Source organism: Charadrius vociferus, unplaced genomic scaffold, assembly GCF_000708025.1.
Source record: "Charadrius vociferus isolate BGI_N301 unplaced genomic scaffold, ASM70802v2 scaffold78, whole genome shotgun sequence".
Classification (NCBI taxonomy): Eukaryota; Metazoa; Chordata; class Aves; order Charadriiformes; family Charadriidae; genus Charadrius; species Charadrius vociferus.
Window position 1 is genome coordinate 677,987 of NW_009649927.1, and position 18,344 is coordinate 696,330.

General features: G+C 37.5%; 1 protein-coding gene across 1 annotated transcript in view; it reads left to right on the forward strand.

Moving 5' to 3' along the window:
* Positions 1-14,428, forward strand: part of NUP133 (nucleoporin 133kDa) — a 33,441-nt gene extending 19,013 nt beyond the window's left edge. The window contains exons 17-25 of the mRNA XM_009891138.1: positions 204-446; positions 1,666-1,799; positions 3,419-3,577; positions 5,081-5,216; positions 6,448-6,566; positions 8,060-8,140; positions 10,072-10,136; positions 12,870-12,958; positions 14,223-14,428. Coding sequence (XP_009889440.1) covers positions 204-446; positions 1,666-1,799; positions 3,419-3,577; positions 5,081-5,216; positions 6,448-6,566; positions 8,060-8,140; positions 10,072-10,136; positions 12,870-12,958; positions 14,223-14,359 — 1,163 coding nt within the window. The 3' untranslated portion in view covers positions 14,360-14,428. The remainder of the gene's footprint in view (positions 1-203; positions 447-1,665; positions 1,800-3,418; positions 3,578-5,080; positions 5,217-6,447; positions 6,567-8,059; positions 8,141-10,071; positions 10,137-12,869; positions 12,959-14,222) is intronic.
* The last annotated feature ends 3,916 nt before the right edge of the window (positions 14,429-18,344 follow it).

Sequence of the window (18,344 nt, forward strand, 5' to 3'; positions counted from 1 at the left end):
AGGTAGATGGGAGTATGTGTTTGGTTTGGAGGTGGTTATTTTTTAATAGTATTGCTTTGATTTTTAAAATTAAAATGTTTATTAGCTTTTTTCTTTCTATTTTTTTTAATTATATATAGTAATATTTTTGTTATACTTCAGCATAGACTCCTGTGGGGATAGGATTATTTTTTTTTTAATGCTTACTGTGTTGTTTTCCCAAGCATCTAGTGGCATTCGTACAGCAATAATGCGTCAGCATGGAATCATTCTGAAGATAGTGTATCCCCAGGTGGACAGTAACCTCCGTAGCATTGTGGCTGAACAGTTGGTGGCACTACTGGATTGTCTTCTAGATGGCTATGTTTCTCAGCTGAAATCCGTGGACCGCCCTGCTGATCAGGAGAGATACAGCACTGTGGAAATGGAATATGTGCAGAAAAGATCGGAACTCTTGTCTCCTCTTCGTAAGTACTGTCTGTTCTCCTTAATGCAAGGATTAAATGTTCTATTCGATGAGGAAGCGATGCAGATCTGATGGAGTAAATGGCATCTGTGTATTAATTCCATTTGCTCTACATGTTTGCCTTTGGAGTATAAATGACTCTTTATGATTTAATGGGATATCTACAAAATAACAACAGATTACAGACTTGCATCCAAGACTGCACCCATGCCCATACCTATAATAAGACACGTTGCTGCGTCAATTTTTTTCTTTTGCTAACTTGTTACATTTTTCTGGCAGGAATTTATCTTCTGCCAGCTGGCTGAAAATAGCCTATAAATGGATTTCTAAATGTTTGTATTTTTGCTAGTTGACATAAAGTTACATACCTGAAAGTTTGTTTAGTGTTTATCAAGAAAAAGTTACTTTTCAAATCTTGATTGTTTAATAATCAAACCTGCTATTTAACATGTAAGATGTTGTCAAGTCTTTAATGAGTAATTGAAGGCAAAGACCCCTTGATAAGTGGAAATAACTCTGAGCAAATACATTTTAGTAAGCTTATAAATTATTTTTTTTTACTAAAAATGAATGCTATAAGTAGAACAGTCTAATAATCACTGCCTTTTAACATTCTTAAACCTTAAGAAAAGTCTCTTAACCTATCATTCAGTTTTACTGACATTCATGTGCTCTGTTAGCTTGTAAATACATTTTTTTATCATTATGTTCAAGCTACAGTTGTATTTCCTTAAAAACAAAGTCATGTTTTGCTAATTCTTATGTATTTGAACCTGAATGAAAGATTTTAAAGAGTAGTATTTGTGTTCAAAATATGTTATCTTTACTTGTTCTATTTGTTATCAAAAGTCTTTGCCTGGTGCTTTGTCACTTTGTGTAATTAAGTGGATATTATAAGTTAATTTTTTCCCCCTTTCCCCAAAAGCACTGTAGCAGATGCTGCTGATTTGCAGAGAAAATAGGATGTATGCTGGTGATTTAGTTCTAAACGTCTCTTCTTCCCTCTTGTGTTGGGGGAGAGAGGTGGTCGGTGTGTGAGCTTGTGGGCACAAGGCATGGGTGCGCTGAGGTGAATGTTTCTTTGGGAGAATGCATAGGTATCTCTGTGGTGTAGACACTTGAAACTTGTTTTCATTTTTCTGGTCTCTGCTCTCAGTCATCCAACAGCCAAAGATAAGCTTGTTTGATACAACTTCTTTTTCTTCTTGTTTGCTTAGTTTCCCTGGGACAGTATCAGATGGCAGCTGCTTTAGCAGAGAAGTACTGTGACTTTGATATCCTGGTGCAAATGTGTGAGCAGACAGACAACCAGGCCAGGTTACAACGTTACATGAGTCAGTTTGCAGATCAGGTAACTCTTTTTTTTTTTTCCCCTAATTCCTTTAGATAGTGTGTTATAATATATTTGTACCTGAAATGGTGTGGAAGTTATGACTGGGGGGAAAAGGGTCTGCTTTTTAATGCATATGTATTTACATATGCACACGGGGTAATGTGGAAGACTGGAGTCAAGATTCACTGTGCAGAACTCAATGGTATATTTTACCCTGATACTGCAAAACAGGTTGGCAAAAATACGGGTGCTAGCTGTACAGGCAGTGGCTTTTCATGGGACCTTTTCTGTGCCTCAGACACATTGTCTCACTCCTAACATCTTTTGGAACTTTGTGACTTGGTCACTGAGGTGCTGTAGTCAGTGTACTGCTGTTTTATTAATCTAATGTAATGTAAATTTAAGGATAATTTCCAAAAGAGAAGATGAGATTGTTTAATGTATAAATAGAAAAGTAGTTAAGCAGAGTAGGAAGACAGGGATGTTGCTGTGGTCTTTTTTTATTGTCCTGCCAGGTACTTGTTGGACAACTTTTCAGTGTCTGTCAAAATCTGGTGTAAAAACACTTAAGTGTCCTGAAAAATTGGAAAGCTTAAGGAAAAGGCAATAGAGACGGCTTGAGGTGAGGGGGACTGGGACAAAAGTTTCCTCATTTTAGAGCTGGTGAGATTACTTGTTTTAGCTTTCCACAACAACTATGGAAAGAGAAATCCTTCAACAGGTTTCCTAATAAAGAGAGTCCAGAAAGGTTGTTTAATAAGAACAAGCAAAAGTATTTTTAATAGTGAGGGTTAAATACTCACACATCTCATACATGCTGCGAAGGAAGGGGATACATTCTGTTTGTCTCTTCAGTTCCTTTACTTTTTTCCTTGTTAAAAAAAAAAAAAAAACCACTTTCTGAAAAGAAGTTACTTTAGTGAATGTAGAGCTGAACAGATCAAGTCTAATGGATAGACTGTCAGACTGGTGGCCTCTTCGGACTTTATTTTTTAAATTGCTAATGCAATTAAAATTTATCATTATTCTAAAATTACTCTGAAAAGACTAAGTTAAATCTCAAACATAAACCGTGATTAGTTATGTCACATTGAAGTTTTTGAGGATAAAATAGGTGGTGTTTTAAAAAAATACATTAGTTTTTAACAACGACTGAGAGAAGTAAGGTTGTAGGTTCAGCTGGAGATAGGAGGGAATGTTTCAAAAACAGTGACAGCAGAAGCAAACTTATATGAAAGGAAGTAGTAGGCACAGAGTTCTGAGAGGGGGAAAGGAACAGGTAAAAAAAAATAAGATTAGAACTGTGGGTTATGTGATACCTGTTTCCATTCTTGTGGGTTAACACAAAGAATTTACATTTGGCACTTCCTTCACTTCCATTGAAGGATAAACCCTGTTGTGTGTATCAGCATCTCTTGCACTGTAGCTGGTGAATTCTTGAAATGCCATTTCTATCAAAACTCTTAAGTTTTTTCGTCAACAGTATGCTATTTCTTGTGTGTGTGTTTCTTGTTTTGTTAAGCAGGTTCTTACTATGTTCCTACCAATTGTATTTTATGAAACATTTTGCCTTAGAAGACAAACAAGATATTTAAATGTGATTTTTTGAATTCTACTCATATTCTTGTTATCTTCAGAATTTTTCAGATTTCCTGTTTCGCTGGTATTTAGAGAAAGGAAAGCGAGGGAAGCTGTTATCTCAGCCTATTGCTCAGCACGGACAGCTGGCCAGTTTCTTGCAAGCTCATGAGCATCTGAGCTGGTTACATGAGATCAATAGTCAGGATTTGCAAAAGGTAGGGTTTCTTAATACAACCAAACTGAAATATCATATTTTAAATGAGTCAAGTACATACTCAGGTAGGCAAATTGTGTAGTTCTGACTTCTCATTATCAAAAGAAGACAACTTACCTAGACGACTTAAGGGGGAGATGACATGGATCGTTAATGGAGAACAAGACGCCTCCCTCCAGGCACCATCTGGTATATCATATAAGCCACTGCACCATGTAATGGATATTAGGGCTGCTTTTCATCCCTTGTTGGTGACTAATATTTTGTATCACGAAAGCTTTATATGGCTACATGATCACCACTTTGGTGGAATTGAGAGTTTACAGTGAAAATTAATAGCGTTATCAGATTATCCATCAAGGGAAAATCTGAAATTTATATTTCGAAGCAAACTATTTAAAGCAAAGAAATTTGGCGGTATCACAAAAGTAAAAAAGGTATTGATTACTTTAATCACATATATTCATAGTATAAAAGCAGTATTTTTTTAACAGCTAACGTGCCTGTGGCTAGGTTAACTTGATACTGTTTTTAAACTGGATTCTTTGTTGCCTTTTAGGCTGCCCAGTTAGTCTTGCCCTACTTCCTGTTGGTCAGCGTTCCCTTCCTTCTGCTAGATTTGTGAATGTATTTCACTTTAGCAAATAAACTAATTCTAAAGAAAAATGGCTTCTTTCAATCTGTGTGCACGTTTATTAAGCATGCAGAGCATGGAAACATTTATCCTACTGCAAATTACAGTCAATAATACTTTATGCCCCTGAAAAAAAACCTACACAAAAACCAGCAAAACCCCCCAACCAACAACAACAACAAAAAAACCCTTAAAACCTACCTTGAGAGTCTTGTAATATTCTATTTTTGTTGACTGAGGTTTTGTCTTTTATAGTAAAGTACTATGAATAGGGGACATGGATTCTAAAATATACTAGTAATTAAGTCTGGATAGGTTATTTCTGAGTGGGTGCTCAGAAATTTTTTGTTTCTTTGTCTGACAGACAAATTCTTGACTAAATGGCAGGTTATTTCTGAGTAGGTGCTCAGAAATTTTTTCTTTATCTGACAGACAAATTCTTGACTAAATGGTTACTGTAGTGGTTATACGTATAATTCTGTTTTTCAGATTCCTGAATTAACAAGTAAATCAATCTGTTTGCAAAGTTTTCCTGTCAAAGCATATTTGCCTGGCTTTTATGGCAAAGCCTTGAATAAGATCCCAGAGGTATAATACATGAAGTTGCAATTTATCCTTTGATCATAAGATAGTTTTTCTTGATTAGCATTGAAAATGGTTTTTGGGTATAATTGGAGTAGAGATTTATATCTCTTCCTGAAGAGTGTAATGCAGAGTTTTAATGTGCAAGTTGTATGACTTTTAAAAATAAGGGTTATAGTATTGCAAACAGTAAGTAGCTGTGAGTCTGCAGCTCAGATTAAATCCTCATCTGTTAACCTTCTGATGTTAAGTTCTAAACCTGATTTCTAACATCTTTATTAATTTCAGGCTCACAGAACATTGCAGACTTTAGCAAATATGGAGACCCGATATTTTGCAAAGAAGAAAACACTTCTTGGCTTGAGCAAATTAGCTGCACTGGCATCTGACTTCTCAGAAGATATACTGCAAGAGAAAATAGAAGGTGAGAAATAAAAACAGAGCAAAGCGAGGAATAGACTAATGAAGTAACTGAAATGGAATCATGTTAATTTTGCAGATAGTTTATTTGGCTGAGGGCTCTAACTTAATGTCATAAGGGTAAATGGGCTGATGATTTTGCTCATTGCAGGAAGGATAAGGAAGACAGCACAAGGCGGTAACCTTAGTATTCACTTTCACCTGAGACTTAGGACTATAAGCAAGGGAAATTTGTATCTTCACTTTTTTTAATGACACACAAAATATTGGTATAAATAACAAGCTGCACAGTCTTTTTGAGAAGTCATTAGAAAGTTCTGAAGTAGGTGAAGCTGCATCTTGTATTTCAGATGCAAGGTAGAAATTATTTAATTTCTTAGAGTGTATATATTGAATGGCTCTCAATTTTGAATTCTCAAGTCCTGAGACTCTTAGGCTGTACAAGGAAATCCTGTAACTATGTTGTGATAATGTATCTGCCAACATATACATTTGTCATCAAGAAGTGCTTTCTCAGCATCTTACTTTCTCTGTGTCTAGAAAGGTTACAGTGACAGTGTTTTGTTATGCTGTATTATTTCTGTATGACACATGACATAGCTTTTAAAACTTATGCTCTTTGTGTATTGGTTTTCTATTGATAAAGAGTAATTATTTCTGCTGCATTCTGCTTATCCATTTAAACATATAAAATGCTCCTTTCTACCATGCAGTAGAACTTGGGAGGCAGGGAGCGCTAGGTTCACATACCGTGGTTGAAATTATTCCATTTTGATAGTTTCCACCTAATAAGTTTATAAACCTGAAGCAGATTATACTGGAAAATAAACCAATCCAAAATGGAATAACTCATGAGATGGAACAGGTCCATGGTACAAGTCTTCGGCCAAATGGTTGTTCCTAAAAATTGCAACCAACTTACTTTACTGCATAGTGCAACAGCTTCCCCCCAGTCCTACATATTCATTTTGTGGTTTTGAGAAAAAGGAAGAGTTACCAGTCTGCATTACACTGGAAGCTGGAGTGGAAAGTAAGAACTAGTTCACCAGGATGACAATATTGAAGTGGAAGTATTTCTGTGCTTCACGAGCATAGATAAGTGCTGAAATAGAATGCATCATAACAAACAGCTGTAGACCTGAATAATATTGTGACTTGACAGTTATTACTGTGCCATAGAATTTATTATTACATTTTAATAACACAAAACATTCATTTCCTTAAATGACTACAAGAAATATCAGAACAGGAACGCTTTCTGTTACATCAGGAGACGCTCCCTGAACAATTGCTGGCAGAGAAACAGTTGAACCTCAATGATATGCCAGTGTTGTCTGCATCTCAGCTCATTGATGTAAGTATTTCATGTTTTCTTCATTACACAGTTAAAGTTCCAGTGTGTTTTCTGTCTCTGTGTGATAAAATAAATGAGATCACATCTGTCTTTATCCCTTACATGACTTGCTAAGCACCTAAAGATCTGATATATGAATTTGTTTATCTTTGCCTAGATTTTACTGGCACCAAACTTCAGAATGCTGGTTTTACTTCAGATTTCTTTTTGTTGAACGTGTGCTTTAGAGCGCTGCTAGGAGAAAAAGCACATCAAATCAGTGCCAGAAGTTGATTTACTGGTCTAAGCCAGTTTTTGGATATGAGACAATTTTTACCTTCTGTTACATTCTCAGTAGGGCAGAATTTGGAAGGCAGAAGGAACAAAGAATTTCACCTTAGTGGAGAATGATGCTGCAGTCTAGAAAAAGAAAGGGTTAGAAGCAGGAAGAGGCTTTGGATCACCTGCTGCAAAGAGGCACACAAAGTCTTTCTACTTTTTTTTTTTTCCTTCTTTTTCAAAATCAAACCAAAAAACCCACAACCCATACTGAAACAAAAACATTAACTGCTCCAGTACTGGGATCACTAATAGCGCTGACTCCCTTTCCATACCCCTTTTCGGTGGTAGCCAGCAACCAGTAGCCTTATTTCTGCCTTGTTGGCAGCATATTTTTACCATCCAGTGATGTGCACAAAAAATACTCAGTAAGCAACAATGTGCTGTAAAAGAAATCAGGTCCTGCCTACGTGTCAATTTTGCAACTCCTTACTTTTCCTGTAATCCTGTGGAAAATCAAAGGCTGATAGTGTGCTTGTTTACATTTTGCTCATTTTCTTAGAACAATGGTAATAGCAGATTCTGAAATCATTACCTCTATCATCAAGTGAGACTGTCTGTGGAATTAGGGGAGACTAGGAAGTGTCTTGGCAAGCGCTGGCACCACGACAGTTTTCATTCTGAATTCTCTCTATTGTCAAACCAGCGTTCATGCTTGCTAATTGCAATGTGAGAATGAAACTTGGGAAGTGTAAAAAGAGAGAGTTAATTTTCCTTTAAAATACTAATTTGGACTTTTGTTGGGGAGGGAGGGATGAAATATTGATAGCAAACTTGTCTGGTTTTAAAAGGTGAAAGGCAGTACGTGCGCTTAAGTTCTGCTTTGAGCTTAATTACCGAAATTATTCTCAGAGCTTATTTGTGGAGCTGAGCTCTGGCTACAATAGTCCAGGAATGTTACAGCCTTAAATGGCATTTAAATTTGAAACCTAGCAGCCTTATATCCAATATCGTTTGTCCACAGACCATTGTCATGTAGGTGGAATGCTGCTCTAAAACCTTAAGTATATTCCTTACTATAAAAATACTTGTGGTTGAATCAAGACATATTTTCATGAGAAGGTCATGTAAGTGGAAAATACATGGTGGTCTTCCCACAATGAGTTGTCCATGATATCAGTTACATTCGTTTGTAGGCTAAAAATAATTCTCTACGTTCATCTCTCATATCATAGATGTACATATGTGACGAGAACAGAAGGGCCAATGAGTATGACTTCAAGAAAGCACTTGATCTACTGGAATATATTGATGAGGTAGGAAAAGTTTTTGAAGGATTTCTAATTCAGAAGGTTTTTTAAAAATTATTGTTATTTAAGATAGGATGGTGCATCTGTAGTTAGTTAACACATTAGCTTAGTGTACGGTAATTAAAAGTAACCACTAATGTGTTTTTTCAGTTTGTTTTTAAGTCACTGGAGACTTAATACGAAATGTGGTGTAGATCATTTAAGAAAAATGACACTCCTCATCTTCACTTCCCATTTATAGTCTATAGTTTCTTTTTTAGAGCCTTGCTTCCCTGCAGGCTTTCTCCAAACAGAACAAAGATCATCTGTTTTCAGTAGTTTAGTTCTTGCGTCTTCCCTATTGGCTGTTTCTCTGATGGTCATGAGATAATGTGGGATAGTCACCAGCTTTTTAACATGTAAATAGCGCTGTACCACAGATTTGCTATCTGCTTTCTGACTGCGTCTCATTGTATGATGTAGTATCTTGTCAGGAGTAATTTTCCACTAAGCTTGAATAAATCGGCTTCTGAGGAGCATCAAACCTGAATTAACAATAGTCTTTGCTAAAAAGCTAAAGTTGTATTATTTCAGAAAAGTATTCCTTACTAATGCAAAATGAGAGCTCTTTTCTGATTACCCCAATTCCTGCTAGTCTGGGTAGAGCTCCAAGTTAATATCCTGTTTGTCGTAGTGCTCTGTAAACACCTTTGTGACATTTTGTTGGCCTTCAATAACTTCGGTTTAATTATAAATGTCTTTACAATTTTTTTAATTTAATTTGTTTTAAATTGCATTCCTTTCATCAAAATGTCTTTTGAGTAACATTACTGTTATTAACTAGGGTTATTTTCTTTGTGTATGAATATGTTTCCCTATCCTGTGCTTAGCACTATGTTGTATTTTGTGTACTGAGGAAAGAGTATTACTACTTAGAGTAGCATGTTACTCTGTTAGTTCTCTTCAGTCTAAAAGGAAAAGTCAATGCCTTTTTGTTCTAACTTCCCTCTTCATTTTTACAACATAAATAGTCCAAACAATATTTTGCAGTAAAATAAACTTGAGTGAACTCATTTTGTTCTTTCCTTTAAATTAGTTTTCCTCTTAAATTTTGTCAATGCAATTCACGAACACCATGACATTCAAAACGATTTTTTGCTCAGATATTTGAGTCTTTAACAACTTCAGTAGAACCATTCAGCACAAATTAGAGATAGAGATTTAAACTAGAGCCTAAAAACTAGCTGTTCCCTAATTTTCCCTGCTTTTTTCTTGCAAAAGCATAGCATCAAGTCAAGACCCATCTTCTTGCCTTCAGGCTTCTAAATTGAAGAGGTCGTGGTTTCTCTTATTTCTTATGAGGGGAATTTAAAGTAGATGTGATGCTTCTGGACATGGAGAGGTGGAAAAAAACTGGTATTTTTCTGGTGCTATATTTTAAATGGGGCTCTGACAGCAATTATCTCAAAAGTTTCTGTGCAATGAAGGGACTGCTTTTTCCAAGACAAATGTGTGTCTTTGAAGACATTTACTAATATATTCATAAAACATACATCCTAATGTGGACACTAATGCCTGCTAGTTAGCTTGGTGATGCTGAAAAAAGAGCATTGACTTCAGTCGTTATTTAGCACACTTTAAAATGAAACTTTCCTAGAATACACTGTTTTATAAATTGGTATTTGTTTGTGTGCTTTGAAATAGGCCCTTTTTCAAATTGAGGTATTTAGTTTTCAGCCATCATGTGGTGATAAAAGTCTGAGTCATGTTTTCAAATGGAAATGAACACTCTTTGCTGTTCCAACAGTCTGATCAGGTCCTCTGTTAAAATATCATGTGTTTTAAAAACAATGTTCAGTAATTGAAGAATTTAATTCATTGGTATAATCTGTATGACAAAGTGATTATTTAAAAAAAAAAATTAATTTACCTGTCTTTTCTCCTTATATGAATTGAAGGAAGAGGAAGTGGATGTAAATGATCTTAAACTTAAAATTCTCTGTAAGGCTCTGCAAAGAGATGGGTAAGTCCAACATGAATATAAATTACTGGTAGTATTTGTGACATAGCTTTTACAGAATTACATATTAGTGTACTATTCTCTAGCTCACTGAAAAGATTGAATTTCATAGTATAAGGTTAGTAAAGTATAAAGTATCTGATCTGAATGTGTCGTCTTATTTGTAAAGTGAAACCCCAGCAAAAAACGCCTGTAATGCTTTATTTGCTTAGCTCCCTGGCAACCTACTATGCATTCTCCGCATCTGAGACAGAAACATACCTGTGAACTTTCATTTTTGAGCCCTTTGTTAGGGTAAAAGAATGACCAATGCGGAAACTTTTTTTTTTCCTTTGAAGTATCTCAAATAGAAGCTTTTTAAGAGCAACGTGCAGAGGTTGCTTCTGCAAACATTTATTTCACTTATTTTTGGCCATTGAACCACATCAACAAGTTCATGACTTTTTTTGAGTTAAAGCTTCATTCCTGACTGTAAGAAATCAAAGCCTTACATACTGGTTAAAAAAGCCACTCTTATGGATGTTCAACACCAAATACAGGCCGAATCCAATTGGTCAGAAGAATCTTCTCATCAAGCAGTGCCACTGTTCTCTCCCAGGTTAAGAAACTCAAATGGCATTCCCTCCTTTTCCTCTCTGATTTATCAGAAGTTAGCTAGCTTTTCTAGCTCCAATCCATGTTCCTAGAGGACCTATGGAAGAAAGGATGAGAATACTGCGCCACTTGTGATTATAATGGAAATAAGCACCATCTGGATTCACGCTTATGCGTAGGATAGATTCCAAAGGACAGTGGTCTGCAGAAAATAAATTCCTCATTTCATGACTAAGGTAGTGTCACATCTGACACGATATGCAGAATCAGGTTCACGCTATTCCAAGTGTTTTGTTCCCTTCCTATTATTTTCAAGACAGAAGAATTCAGAAGTCCTACATGGCACCAGACCAATAATGGGTTTATGTCCTGTCAACCCTGGGCCAAGAACAGAGTTTTGGACATAATATTTAAACCATTTAAATCATATACACTGCTGACAAGATTTTGCCCGCTCTGCTAGCTAACCAGTTGGAGATCACTTTGCACTGAATAGTGTTTAGAAACCTTGATGCTCCAGTTGGGTTTCCAGTCCAGCAAGATTCACAAAGGCTCACAAAGAGGTCGCTATTTCAAAAGCAGAAGTGTTAACTTTCATCTGCATGCAAAAGTAAGGGTTTGACATGTTACAGTACCTACTTTTAAGGATGGCATCTGTTTTCTGGCTTAACAGCTACAAATGGAGGTAAGGTTCTTGGGCAGAGTGGAGAGCCTTGCTGAGCGTGCTCCTGACCTTCTGGTAGGGTCCTCACTATCCTCCTCGGTTCCCAAGAGTGATTTGTTTCCTCAAATTCCCCTACCCCTTCCCCTTATCTCCCTCCTTCCTTCCCTCACACTCTTCCCAGTAGAATTGAAGATGAAGTCTTAGAAGTTTGGGAGTTTAAATGACATCCAGGGTAAAACTGTGGTTTCAGTGAAGTACAGAGGATTTGCCAGTTATAGGTTCTGGGAGCTGGGTCCAGATCAGTTGCAAGTGTGTCCCAGTGGCCCAAGGAGGTTCAAGTTGGTTTAGGCAGTGATATGCAAACTGGTTTTGTCTGGCAGGTTAACACATGGAACAGAAAATTTTAACAACTGAAAGTTTAGACTAAACTACAGCAAAAGAAGTTAGGTTGGTGTTGACTTAAAACTGCTTCACATAAAGTTCTGAAAATATGAAAAATTGTCATTTAAAATACTCTTTCTCTTAGAAAAATCTGTTTGGGATTTTCTTATCAGAGATGAGACTTGCGTTCACAAGTCTTCCCCTTCCCATTTAATCACAAAGGAGACAAACTGTTTAGTTTGTGTCTGTCTGTGTTGTTACAGGGCTGCAACTTAGGTTTTACAATTTTTTTTTCCTCCTCCTTCCTTTTCTCGGTGCTTGCTTTTTTGTTTTGTCTTTTTTCAAATAGGTTAGAAAATTGCTGTTCTTGCTTTATTCTACCAAAAATAAATCTATACTTGCATCATCTCAATTGTAAAATATAATTACTGAGAATAGGTAGTTCTTATCTTGATGGATAATATTTTTTATTTTATCAAATAAATAATGTTTTCTTTTACAGTTTAGAAGACAGGAATAATTTATATTGTCCTCCTAACTAGGCTACGATATACTAGTGCAATTTTATTGCAGTTTTACTCTTGTAATAAAGAATAATTAACACAAGATAGAAAAAACCTCTTGCTTTGAGCTGTAGCGAAGCACGTAACACTTATATTTGCCTACAGGAGAGCTGGGGAAGGACTTTTTACTAGGGCATGTAGCGATAGGATGAGGGGGAATGGCTATAAACTGGAAGAGGGCAGGTTTAGATTAAACATTAGGAAGAAGTTTTTCACTTTGAGGGTTGTAAGGCACTGGAACAGGTTGCCCAGAGAGGTTGTTGAGGCCCCATCCCTGGAGGTGTTCAAGGCCAGGCTGGACGTGGCCTTGGGCAACCTGGTCTAGTGGGAGGTGTCCCTGCCCATGGCAGGGGGCTTGGAACTCGGTGATCTTCAAGGTCCTTTCCAACCTAAACCATTCTATGATTCTATGATATGTGATCGTGTATTAATCACCTCTGATAATTTATTAAATTTCCTGCATATTTTTTCTTGAGAGTTTTCATTTGATTTCATCTGTGCAATTCTTTCCACAAATTATTCTTTCACTTGCAGATGGTCCAGTTCAGATGGTAAAGATGATCCAATTGAAGTATCTAAAGATAGTATATTTGTGAAAGTATTACAGAAACTATTGAAAGAAGGTAAAGTATACTTAAATGTAATTGAACTTTTTGAAATTTTTGTTTCAAAAGCTGCTTAAGATGATCACTAATACGTAAGAAGTAGTGTTAATAAACTCTCAGAGTAATAAGAACTTCCATATGCATTCCACTAGATAATTACAATCATATGGAGCTAATTCTACCTCCATAAAATGCTGAAGGGATGAGAGATAAGCAGATCTCTTAGTTATAACCTTAGTACCCTCAAATTATTTTCTTACTAGGGCAGCCGTTGGATTTTTAGCAGTTTCTTACTGTACAGTAAAGTATGTCTTCTGGAGTTAAATATGTATGTTCTGTAAGATAAAGGATTAATAACTATTTGTCTGTGTTGTGGTTTGAGAAATAAATATAAGCAGGAGCCTCTCTGCATACTATTCCTTGGTATTAATTATAAACATCAGGCCTTATCTCTGCTAGAAGCTGACACTGAAAAACATGCTGTTAATTTCAGAGAGCGCAGTTAGTTAGAAGAGACTTAACTGAAAAGCAAAATTGCTGAACAGAAAATTGGTTCTGGTTTACCTCAAACCAGGACAGTCTGTCATTCAGAAGAGCTTAATCTGTTTGAGCTTAAATGTGTTTGTTTTCCTGCCCCAAAAGCAAATAAAAAAAAAAACCACCAAAACCAACACACACCCCCCCACACACACACCCCCCAGTTAAAGCTGACCATGGGAAGTTATGGCTGTGAAAATGACAGCTGGGGGGCGGGGGGAGAGGCGGGAAGCAATTTAGAGTCAAAGTCTGTTTTAAATACTACTGCATATGAACTTTTTCCAGAACGGAGAAGGCTCCATGTCAAAAATATAAAAATTAAGTTCTTCAGAACAGTTCTAGTTTTGTGATCAATCCTGCCAATTTCTTTCCTTTTGTGAGATTCTCGGAGGCCAGACTGAAATGTTGCAGCTGATGACATAATATTTATTATATGATTGATCTTTCTTTTCAATTTTTTTTATTATTTTGGTGAAGTGTTATGTAAAGACTTGGAATTTAGGTTTAATGATAAATTCACTGAAAAGCTCTGTTTGTGTAGGAAATATATATATATATTTAACTCAGTTTTACAGGCTACTTAAGCTTTACTGCATTTCTTGACATGTATAATAGAATTCTATCTCCTCAATTCCCAAAGAATAATTTAACTCTGAGACAGGCACAGGTGTTTACTTAAAAATCATCCTAACTGCTAATGCATAGTACTCTTATCAGTGCTGTAATAAAAGATTTTGTTTTGTAGGAGTTCAGTTAAGTGAGTATTTACCAGAGGTGAAGGACTTGCTGCAAGCGAACGAACTTGGCAACTTGAAATGTTGTGCTTACTTCGAATTTGTGTTAAAGGCAATCTACGAACTCTATGTTCAGGGACAAGCATGATTCTCACTATTTTTTAAAATATTTTTTCTAAAGAACTGTTAAATTCATGTATACTTTTGTTACGTTCTGTTCTTATTTTGCTAAATCTTTGTAATAAAATCTGTATAAGTAATATGCTTGGTCTTAAATTTATAAATGTTGACGCTCTAGTCAGGGGAGGCAGAAGTGTGTTTTCAGGCAAAAGAAAAAGGAAACTTTAGTTTTCTGTGCCTTTCATAAACTTGCTGTTTTGTTTTACATCGTCATTGGTATGAGTCCTGCCTGAGACTCACACACAGACACACAGGGTGAAATGTGGGGACCCACTGCAGAAGGTGGAAACTTTTGCTCTCGCTTCACTGAGGCTGTGATTTCAGTTCAGAGAGCGTACTGAAAACATTAATGTTGGGTGACTGTGTAGCTTCCTGAAGAAAGAAGTTATTATTCTGCAAAGTAACTCTGCTCTCTCTTAGTACAACAGCTTTTGCTGTAGAAACTAGGTAATTTCAATTTTGCATTAAAGGTTACTGGCACAAAAAGGATAACTGGCTTGTCGCTGGTCACTCAGCTTGCCCGTGACAGAAAGCAGTAAAGCACAGTTCTCATTCAAAGTCCTCTGGTGCAGTAAATATACCATTCTTACAGTTTAGATCTGTAAGATTCAACTTTTCCAAAACATTTTAATCTTTTATCTATGTAACTTTCATTTAAGTTATATGCATATTTCTAGAATACATGTAAAAATGAGATTAGCAGCTCACCATGCAGTCATTCACAGCAACTGCTTGAACCTAGGCTCAGAAGAAACCTAGAAAGCAGTTATGAAAGTGTGGGAGTCCAGCACGATCTTCCTTACTCAGCGACTTGTTCTCTCTACTGGTTGATGCTACTAGTTTTCTTTTTTTTTTTCTTTACCCTACTGCCCAAATTAGTTCTCTCTGACATGGGAATAGAAAAAAAAAAAAAAAATCATTTAACTTTTCAATTTTAATTATTCTGATTGGCAGCAGATTTTAATATTTAAATAAAAGTTACTTTAATCTGACGTGTTGTACTTTTCTTTTGCAAGTAGCTCAACAGCCAGAGAGCAAATGCAGGCAACTTGCATGCCCTTATGTTTTACTTGTCTGGCTCAATGCCTGCTGCAAAAATTTGATCCAACAGCTGAGAAGGTCAGAAGTTAAATTGGTTGAAGAGAATCCAGTTTCTAGTTTTAAAAGCACAGCTCCCCTTCCATGGCTTCCCCTCCTCCCTGTACTAATACAGTAAGCCGGGCTGAGAGTCTGAACATGTTTGGAAGAATAGATTTATCTAGAGAGGTTCTAACTAATATGGGAAAGAAATGTACTAGCAGTCATCTTCTAAGATTGTTCTAAGAAGCGAACTTTGCTCTTCTGCAGCCTTGCATGGCTGAGAGGAAGAAGTGCAGGTGTAACTCTCAGCTTCAAAGGAGTGGGTCATTTAAAGCTTTAGAAGAGTTCCACTTGCTTGTTTAAATGCCACTTTAAAGGTGTTTTCACATTATTGATAAACTTAACATTTGGGGTGAAAGGGAATAATCTAACAAAAGATTGCCACCCCCTGCCAAAATACGTTCCGCCTGAACTTTTACTAGATTCTTAATTTTGCTTGAAGAGGAATGTCTGTAATTGACCATCTACAGTAAAACACTGGGGTCTATCTCATCCTTTCCTAGAGTGCTGACTGCCTGTATTCTCTCAGGAGGGGCAGGGGAAGCCCCCAAAAGCTTGCTCCAGAAGCAGGCGTTTCTGTTCATCACCAGCTATCCATCTCTTTCAAAGTGCCCGGCTTCTCTGCTGGGATGGGTTTATTCTGGTTGGTGTAAGAACATTCTCCAGGTTCTCGGGGAACGATCAGCCGTGTCGGCTTCACAACTAATGTTTTATTCTATTGCTGCGTTGGGATGCATTTGGCATTTGTACAACGGCTTTCCATCTGACTATTGCCAAAACAGAAGGCTGCAGGCAATGAGTTTACTTACATAAAACCTCATTAAAATAACTTCCGTGTCTAAACTGAAGTTTAATGTTCTTGTACTAGGAGTGTTGAGCTCGTTCACTATTCTGTTGGGAAGCCTGAAGAGGCTGGGATTTGGGGCTGTTCCTCCTCTCCGACCTCCGTTTCATTATGTAATAAGTTGTTCTGGTGCAGAACTCCCATCTCAGATTACCGTGTGGGGAGGATGCCTACATTTACCACCACATATTGAAGGTCATGCCAGAGCTCTAGGTTGTTTCCAAGTGTAACAAAAACAGAAATAAACTTGGGACAAAAAGATTCGGGTTTTGGTTAAAGCAGCTCAAGGAGTATGGATAGCTCCTTTAGAAGAAGGAAGTATATGTTATTTCTCAAATGGTTGTTTTCTCAGTAATGAGAAATACACACAGTACAGGATGTCAACACTTCTATCCTCTGTTGTCACCGGAGTAGCAGGAAAGCTTATCAGCAGGAAAGCATATTTGTGAACAACTTCAGAAGCTATGTGTTGCAGATAGTGATCTGCTCTGTGCCCAGCTCTTTTATGGAAACTTAACTTCAAATGGTTTCTGACTTGGGACCAAAATCAAACTCATTTCATGAGTCCAGCTAAATATCAGATGAGTGCAGAAAATGATCTTTTATGCAGAACTAAAAGGTAAGGATTTAACATTGCCATCAGGCATTTTGCTGTAAACTAGATTGGGGTAGAGAGAAAATTAAAGGAAACAGAAGGGATAGAGTGGGTTTATGCTTGCGTCAGGTTTCATTGAAGGATTAAGAATGTTTATCTTTCAGCGACCTTAGGCTTTCTGTTACTCGATTTCTGATTCAACACAACCAACCATATTTTGGAATCCACGGCGGAGCGTTACAGTTCTGTAAATAGATTTGATGGCTGCGACGCCTTTAAGTGCTTTCAGGCTTCCGGTTTTTGTACTGCCAGTTGTTGATGACAGAACTGAAGAATAACACAAGAAGCTGCAGAACAGTATGAGAGAATAGCATGTTTTATCCCCAGCATACTTTAATACAATAACTTGACAGGAAATGAAAATCTATAGCAGAATGAAATAGGGAGCAGCCAGAGGTAAAGAGGAACGCTGCCAAACTGGAGGGTGCAGAAATTAGAGGAGAAGAAAAGTTGTCTGCTTCTCTGCTGGCTGTTCTGCTCTGCCTTGCAGTGGAGGAGATCAGCTGCAGAAATGCCTTCAGTTGTAGGAGACTCCTCACAGCATGAACGCTTCTGGCTTACTATTCCTTCTTCCTCCTCTCTTGACTCCCTAATTTTTAAAAGGGTTTACCCATGGCCAGTTGTGCCTTCAGAGAAGGTCTTGAAGGGTGATTTGCATCGACTCATTGGCAGGGCTGCAAATCTGCTTGCGTTACTGCCTCTTCTTTCCATCAGTAACCGTAATTTCTATATGAAATCTTCCGAGTGTCCCACATGGAATCTCTGCTTAAATATCCGCAGCTGGAGATGAACCGTTCCTCTTCACTTGCACAGTACCTTCAGCTCGTCAGAGATTACTTGCCTGTGAGACTGCACTCCGTTAGGGAAGGGTGAGCCGCAGGGATAGCTGGCGGATTCCCATCCTGTGTTTCCTGGCCGAGCTCAGCGGTCAGCAATGGGTACTCGGTAACAGCACCAGCATTCACGGCCACGTCAGGCTCCTGGGATCAGACGGTCACCAGGATTAATGCTTCACCGGGCTTCTCCTCAGGCGTTTGTCTAACAGATGTCATCCCCTGCATTTATTTTCCATTTTTAAATCACCAAAAAAAAAAAAAAAAAAGGCACCGCTTAACTCGGTGTGCGAAGCAGTGGCTTTTACGTGGGCTGTCGCCACATACAACGGCATTACGTACAACGGCATTACACACAAACCGCAGGTGGGCCTCGTCCCTTCGCCTTCTCTCACCACCCCCTTCTTCCTCCCCGGCGCCGGCCTCTACCTGCCTGGCCAGAACAAGGCAACATCCCCGAGGGCCGCCTTTTCCTTTGCGG